Raw genomic sequence first — 8,581 nt, 5'->3', positions numbered from 1 at the left:
AATTTATTTTGTGACCTTTCAACTCATCTACATATTTAATTATTTATCTATGATTTAAATATTTTATCAGAAAATAAGATTATTTTAAAATGTTAATTTATTATCGACTGTATATTTTCAACTCAATTTATCTTTTCTAAAAATGTATACTTTCTATACCTCCTTTAATTTGTTTTGTCCTCCATTTATTTTCAAATAAAATATTTATTTATTGATCTTTAATTACACCATAATGAGAATTAGAATTTTTTTCATTAGCAATTGGTTTATTTTAATGGTTTGTCAATTTTCCACCGCACATCAGAGGCATTAAATGCATTATCATTTTACTCTGAGTGTTTTCATTGCAAAGCACCAAAGCTCAGGGTCACAGGCACCACGTTCAGGTCATTACGAAATGCAAATTGTACACGAGCGATCAATGAGTTTATATGGTGTCCCACGCAAGCAACAGCAATGTGCGTAACGTCATTTAACTGGTTATAGGGCTTTAGAGTTAAAATGTGTTGAGACAGGGTGAAATAGTCACCCACACTTTCATCTAGCTTTGACACGCGCCTCGTTACTTTATTAATCTTTTTTTTTTTTTTTATATATTCACCCTTTCTTATATTTTAATATTGAGTCGTTTATGTTTTTTACATAAAAAATACTCAAGAAAAATTATCTCACGAGAACAAATTAAAACATTTGTTGAGAAAATCGATTCACATATAGAAAAAAGTAATAATTTGTTTAGCAATTTTTATAAACAATAGGTAAATATTTAACACGTGTTGTTTTTACACATCTAAGTGTGTGAAAACATTTAGTTAACATTGTATACAAAAAGTGTCTACAAATCATGTCTAGTTTGTTTATAGACATTTTACATTGACAACACTTAATGCATGTTATTTTAACACGTTTTTGAAATCTTGGAATTTGCAGTGATGATTATTTTATTTATAACGCGTTTCTAAGTATGTTAGAAATGATTACAATTTTAATCAAGTAGGTGACGTCATTTTTAACACATTTTGATGTGTAAAAACAACACGTGTTTGACAATTTAGATCTGCAGTGCATTTAGGAACATTTGAAAGTTCTAGATAAATTCTACTGGAAAGTTTTCATGTCACTCTTCGTATAAGTTTGTTAAAACATTGTTATTGTTATCAACAGTAAAATTGATCATGCGGATAAGTAAGTTTCAGTATCGTAATAGTGAGTTGGCATTCGGTTCACTGCAAATCCATATAAATTAAAATAAAACACTTTAAAGATGTTCAATGTAAAATGTCCATCAACAAACTATATATGATTTATAGACACTTTTACACGTTTCGTAGTGTGTGAAAAATCTATAACTTGTTTAAAAGTGTTTACAAAAATAACACAGTTGAATTTGCAGTGTTATTCTATAGTGTGGTAATTTAATTCTAAATTTTGAATACACGGAGAGAATTTTTTCACTAAATGTAAGAGTAAAAATGACAAATCCACGTTTCGAAATTTAGAAGTAAAAATATTTCTGCTCAACAGTGAATTTTGGGTTGTCGTAAATAATTCTTTTACTAAGACACATTTTAAGTCTCAAGTTTACTTACAAGAACTCAAAATTATTATCAAATACAATCTTTTTTGTGTAGTATATCATATTATAATAAGTTACAGATACAAACTCATTTATTTTCCTTTTTATTGCACACTTTAATCGACTACGAGCTCTCGAATTACCTCACCCCATTCGATTTTCTCTGTGCTAAATCAAACAGTTTAATTGATCGATCGTTTTTTTCATGAAAATGATGAGCAGGGAAATGATAATGTGCATATAATTCGATTAGACGTGCTTGGAAGATAAAATAAATCGCGTATAACAATAGTTTAGAGTATGCTACTCAGATTAGATTGCTGAATTAAGTCGTCCGTCAGGGATCTTGGCAAATCGGGCATCATAATTGACGCTGACACTTTCGCCACGTGTCTTTCTTCACTTTTTGCCCCTTACAATAAAACCTGTCTGTATATTATTACTGGTGCAATCATAACTTTAATTCTCGATATCGAATCAAATTACATACGCCGACTGTTCAAGCCGAATCAACGCGTGTTCTTGCCCCTGAAGTTAAAACGAGCAAGTTGGAGTCATGGACTGCTGCCTGTAGCACACCATGATAATGCATTCTATACCGATAACTGTACCGATCGTTCGTCAATCCAACGGTTACATAACATACTTTCTTGTTCACATAAGCTCGTTCTTTATGACGCCCTTTCTATAGCGACACGAGTGGTCACGTGTCCTATTTCCCTTCACCCCTCACTCCTGTCTGTATGCATCCTGACATCGACAACGAGCCACCCACTTTAGACACCCTCTTTCTTGTATAAAAGCTTTCATCTGGATATACTTGTCTTCTTCTCTCTCGTTATCTCATCACCCTTTGAACAATTTAATAAAAACCTACTTAGTCTCGCGAGCGGTGTCGCCGCGGAGACGACGCGTGCCGCTTTGCGTGCGAGAAAATATGCCAGGGATCATTTTATGTTCAAATACTTGGGTTTTTAGTAGATTCTTTTTTTTTTTCAATTCTTTTGTGTTGAAAATATGCTATTAAAATATTTTCAGAATGTTTTATTACATTTTGTACTTTGAAATATATTTGGAGTAGGTAATTGTATCCACTTCTCTATTTTTGAATTTCATTACTTTAACTTTAAAACAAAATGAAAGCAGTAGAAGAATTACTTTGATTAGTAATAAACAAGAAACAATTACTTTTTTTTTTTATTTGAACCCATTAATAATTTATATTTTGAATAAAAATAAGTCTGGGTATATTTTGCACTTTGACATTAAAATGTTTATTTATCAAATCATATTGTATTAATATTGGTTTAGTTTTTTAACCATATTAATTATTTGATAAGTAGAATCTATCTTATCAAAATATAGATATCATATTAGGGTCTACTTTATTAGTTTATATATATTGAAAGAATTATTAATAATTCTTAAGACATTAAGAATGATGTAACGAAGAAGCAAAACTTTTTCCAGGTGAAAAAAAAAATTCAGTGGAGTTTACAAACTTTTACAAATATGTTTCTCTATACCAATTGTACAATTGTATGCGACGAATAATTTTATAAGATTTATAATTCGTAATACAACTACACTGTAAATCTCAGTTTTCCAAAATGCATTATTTTAATGCGGATAAGTGTGTTAAATATGATGTCACCCACTTCATTAACATTGTAGTCACTTTTTAAACATTTAGATCTGCGTTACACTGATAGAAGAATATATTTGGTGGGACTAAATGAATTCATTAAAATTATTTCACAGCATTTATTTGATACAAATAAAGATTTATTTGTAGGTAATAAATCTTTTTTACTTAGCTGTCCGATATTATTATATTTATAAATAAAAGTTATTTTACACGGAAAAAAAAGTGATGTAAAATCTACATGCGTAGGTGTAATTTTTATATCAAAAGTATAGTTAAAAAAAATGCAGTTAATTTTATTCTGGTTAAATGATGTTAAATCTACAATAGCATTTGCCGTAGAATTTACAATAATATTTTGCAGTATTTTTTACCACAGTTTTATGTTAGTTTGACATCAAATTTTTTACAAACATAACTATAGCATTTTACTAACCAGAAAAGATAATGAGTAATGTTTTGAATTATCATCAAATAATTGTAATTACGAGTCATTAAGAAAACTGAGGAAAACAGTTTACAACACTTTAACAATTTACTGGTCATGAATTTTATTTCAAAATAGAAAATTCCATTGACAATACAAATTTCATTACATGAAAATATTATAATGAATACCTAGTTGTAATCATCAATGAGCCATTTTTATTTATTAACAAACATTTTATTATATTTCCTAATGAAGAAATATTTACTAACTTGTTCTTAGTACAATTTTTGAAACTTTTCATTACTTTATACGCATGATAATGACTGTTAAACCCGAGTGTTGTATAATGATTGATACAGAAGTAAAATTTTCCATTAATTTGCAGAACGTTTACTATGATTCCAAATTCTGGTCCTTCCTGACTTAAGTCTACAACTATAATAGAATCTTTTTCAAATCTTTGACCCATAATTTCTATCCATTTTAGAGCTTTGACATTGGAATTAGTACCAAATACAGATTTTATATGATTATCAATGTTATAATTAGGTATAATTGGACCATTAATGTATTTTTGAATAATACAAGGATTATAATTTGTAAAACACATTTTTAATTGATGCCTTAAAGTCAAAGTTAATAATATATTTTTCATTGATCCGGATATATTTGCGGTAGATTTTAATTCATGATTTTTAGACTCAAATCTCATAGACCATAAATGCATTAGTGGTCCACATTTCAACATAATTGCAGGATAGTGAAGTTTTATATGAAATTTAAATTGTAGATGAGAAGCAAATTTTAAATACAAACTTAAAAACTCTTCAATCAATGTTTTAAACAATACAACATGACTTCTCAACACTCTAGGTGATGTTATTATATCAACTATTTGTCTTAATTTCAGATATAATTGCCAAACACAGTTATCCTCTTCTACAAATTCACCAACCATTAATCCAAAATAACGTACAAAAAAGAGCATTTCTGCAGCAGACATTTTAATTTGTTTTTTTTTTTTTATATGATCGGCTGATATAAATGGAGGCATATTTGAAAGTTCTAGTTTACCATAATTGAATGTATCGATTCTAGAATTTAGAGTGTCTAAAGAAAATCGATTCTCAACAAAAATTAAGTGATTTAAAACAATGACCATTGTATAATTTGCAGTGCCTTCCAACACATCGTGCATAATATCAACAGTCTGATTTATGCAAACATGGAAATCATCTATTTCATTAAAAATACATTTTTCTTTAATACCTGTCAGTGAATAATTGTTTATTTTTAGACTCTTTTCATATTTTTCTGGACTACGCAAAATCCTTACATTTTCAGTAGTTTGATTATTCATTTCAAGATAAGGAATTTCGCATATTCTACAGCAATAGTTTGCACTGAAGCATTCTACAAAACCGAATATTGAATGCAATCCCAAGTTGTCACCAATAATAGCTCCACATTCAAAATATATCTTAATATTTTCATTTTTAATAGATATTGTTATACCATTTTTTTTCAGATCATTTAATTCTTCAATTAATTTTGCAAATATTGCTCTATTGCCAAATTCTTTTCGGTCATTAGAATAGAATAAACAAACAAGAAAAATACTACTTAATCGTGAAGCATACTGCTTTGGAAGACATGGAATAGACATATATACAACACCTAATTTGTTGTTTCCTGCATGACTTCCTAAAGCATTACCGACCTCCAAATCATCGAAAAAAATAAAAAGTGGTAAAAAGAATTTAGTTCCATGATTTTTAGTCTTAGAACGCCAAAGATCACCTTGTATAAAATTAGATAAAATTTCTGGTTCATTTTTCAAATGCTCAACGTACTTTTTAGTTTTATCGTATAGTTCAGGTATACTAAAAATCGATTTTAATGTATTTTTTAAAGGAATATATTGTCCAAACACATCCTTTGGTTCTGAAACAATAATTCCATTGCGTTTAGATTCTACAATTCTTGAACCAATTTTATATTGAATAGGTAATACAAGAAATCCTTTGTCATAAAAATATTTTAATCTTCTATGCTCAGTTGAAAATATTTCAAAACAACTAATAGCAGAATTAAGTATACGTGGAATATCATTAATGACAACTTGTTCACATTTATTTATTAAATAATATTGAATTTGTTTTATTATATATGGAACGTAAAGTTTTCTAATAAATTTTGTCAATTCTTCAACGATGAACTGAACACAGTTTCGTGGTATCATTGAGTTGTTATACAATGATAACCAGAATTTACCCAAAAATGTTTCTAAATTAATAGAAAAATCATCAAATGTCATATTCATTTTGAATATGTAAAAATGAATGTGATAAATTATAATTTATAGTCTTTTAACATTTAATTTTTATATCTATTTAAATCACTTATAAGACGATTGACACATGTAAATGATGAAGTTTTTTTTGTAACTTCATAAATGTATTTTTCTAGAAATTCCCAAACGTGTTCACACTCTACTGAGTAAGTTGCATTCAATGCGTGTATGATTTTAAAACATGTGTCTATTGCTTTTAAGGGGGTAGGTAAAACATATCGCTGATCATTTATTACTACAAACGAACTTTCGATGTTATCTAATAGTCCAATGATGACTACAAAAGGCTGAAGAGTCAATTTATGCTGCTTGTAAATCCTAATTTTGCTTTCTATATATGGTTGTAGTTCATCAATAGTCTGTAGAAAAAAAAACAATAAAATTGAAACTGAAACTTGAATTGCAATGTTAAAAAAAATTACAACAGAGATTGTAATATTTTTTAATTCAAAAAATTCTGAAACACTTCGTTTTTGAAGGAGTTGAAATTCATAAAAATTTATTTACCTCTGCATGAAAAAGAAATGATTGCTTAATGTCAGTTATATTTGGTCTCCAATGTTTTCCTGATTTTTTAGATTTCTTGTTTATTGTACCCAATAGTAATGGAAGTAATTCAAGGGCAATAATCTCAATATTACCAAGATCTTTATAGAAAATATAGTCATGAAAATTACAATTAACGTTAATATTTAAGTCGTTAAGACAAATGAAGTTACCTGAATCGTTCGCCAATAATATATTATTAGTCTTGAGGTATTGCGATACTTGATAATCTTTTCGTTTCTTACTAATATTAATAATTTTTTTTGCAACCGATGGCCATTTTAGAATTAATTTATCAACTGCCTCTTTATGAATTTGTTTAAAATCTGATTCAAACTGTAACAGAAAATTTCATTTGCAAACCTTTGTATTTAATACATGCATCAATATATTATAATACTTTTATTCAGAGGAATTAACTATGAAATTTACCAATAAATAAGCAGATGGTGTCTTCAATACATTGAATGTATTAAAATACATATCAATTCGTTCTGTATGATAAGCCAATCTTTCTTTAAAACTTTCTTGCCATTTTAAAAGCACTTCACTAAATGGTTCTATATGATTTTTAAGCCATAATAATGAATCACTCAACGGTAAAATATCGTTTGTATTGCTTATTTCATCTATAATTTAAAAAAATAATCAATAGAGATATTAGAATAGTAAACAATTATTGAATGAATAAAATTAAAAAAAAGCTAATTTCATCATTTTTAAAAAACAAAAATATTGAATAGTGTAAGTTATTCGAATTTAAAAAATATTTACGTTGATCTATATTAGAATCAGAAGTAAGGATTTCTAATTCAAATAAAGTTCTTCTCAGATTGATATATTTATCATACAGAAGTCCTCTAGCACCAATAGGACCATTTGTGCCTTTTGTCCAGGGTGTATAATATAAGTCTTCTTCTTCATCAGGAAATAATTCTACTAGATCTTTTGTCAACTTTTTAAATCTCTCAGCTGTAATCCTAATTGAAAACAATTATAAAGAAAGTTAATTTTCAACTTCCCAAAACATAATTTAAAATATTCCATCAATAGCTACGTACTTGAATTTTTTACTGTTTTCTAATTCTGATTCAATGATTACACTAGTGAGTAACCGTCGGTTTATTGTGTTCTTAAGATTAAATTCTGCTAGAATAAGCCTTCCACGAAAACATTTTAATATAGGTTTAATTTCATTTTGAGAGTTTCCTAAATATTCATTGACACAGAAAAAAGTAAATAAATACATTTGAAAGGAAGAACTGGAAATCTTACTGGATGATGTTGAAGACAGAGGCATAATAGGAATTTTCGATGTTGGAAGATTTGAAGTTGGTGCAGTTTTTTTTTTTGGAATTGGAGAGATTGTTTTTTCATTAGAAATAGAATTGAGATTTGAAATAAAAACTTCATTAAGACCGCTGATAGTTGATTCAAGCAAAAGATTTGACTCTTCTAAACTATCATCATGATTTACATTATTATTGTTTTCAATTATATGAATACTTTCGTTATTAATAATAAAACACGATTTATTATATTTCGACATAAAATTGTTATATTCTTTTAAGAATTTATATCTTAATCCAATTTGTGGAATGAGTTCAACAATAAGGGCATCAGTTAAATTAGTAAAAACTTCTTTATCAACTATATTGACTGTAAAAGTAACAAAATTTGAGAATGAATATAAATTATATAGAGAATTGAGTTTAACCTAAAAAATTTTTTGAGTGAAACTATTAATTCCTCTGAACACTAATTATTATAAATAAATCAATTTTTCATATTTTAAATTTGAATAAAGAATACTATTGTTGAAATAGGTTTTTTTACTTACTGTTGAAATGATCAATTAAATTTTCTAGATTCCACTTTTTTAAAAGTTGTTTAACAAACTCATCCATTGTTACAAACTTAACACACAATTTATACACAAATATCACTTTAATGTTGACAATGGAACAGACAATTTTGATTTAATAACAATCTCATTTATGATCCATCACCTTCTCGGTTTTTACACAAAGA

General features: G+C 27.5%; 1 protein-coding gene across 1 annotated transcript; it reads right to left on the bottom strand.

Annotated features, from left to right (window-relative positions):
- Window positions 1-5,991: 5,991 nt before the first annotated feature.
- On the bottom strand, window positions 5,992-8,267 carry LOC118067532 (uncharacterized; the record flags this gene model as incomplete). Its single annotated transcript, XM_035084313.1, has 7 exons — window positions 5,992-6,363; window positions 6,512-6,651; window positions 6,724-6,886; window positions 6,983-7,179; window positions 7,325-7,530; window positions 7,612-7,759; window positions 7,826-8,267. Coding segments are annotated over 7 exons (1,632 nt in total), but the record flags the coding sequence as incomplete, so codon positions are not given.
- Between the last annotated feature and the right edge of the window lie 314 nt (window positions 8,268-8,581).

Source organism: Chelonus insularis, unplaced genomic scaffold (genome assembly GCF_013357705.1).
Source record: "Chelonus insularis isolate UGA/USDA-ARS -01 unplaced genomic scaffold, ASM1335770v1 contig_124_pilon, whole genome shotgun sequence".
Taxonomy (NCBI): Eukaryota; Metazoa; Arthropoda; class Insecta; order Hymenoptera; family Braconidae; genus Chelonus; species Chelonus insularis.
Note: the sequence above shows the minus strand (reverse complement) of the source record. Positions and strands in the feature narration are given on the sequence as shown.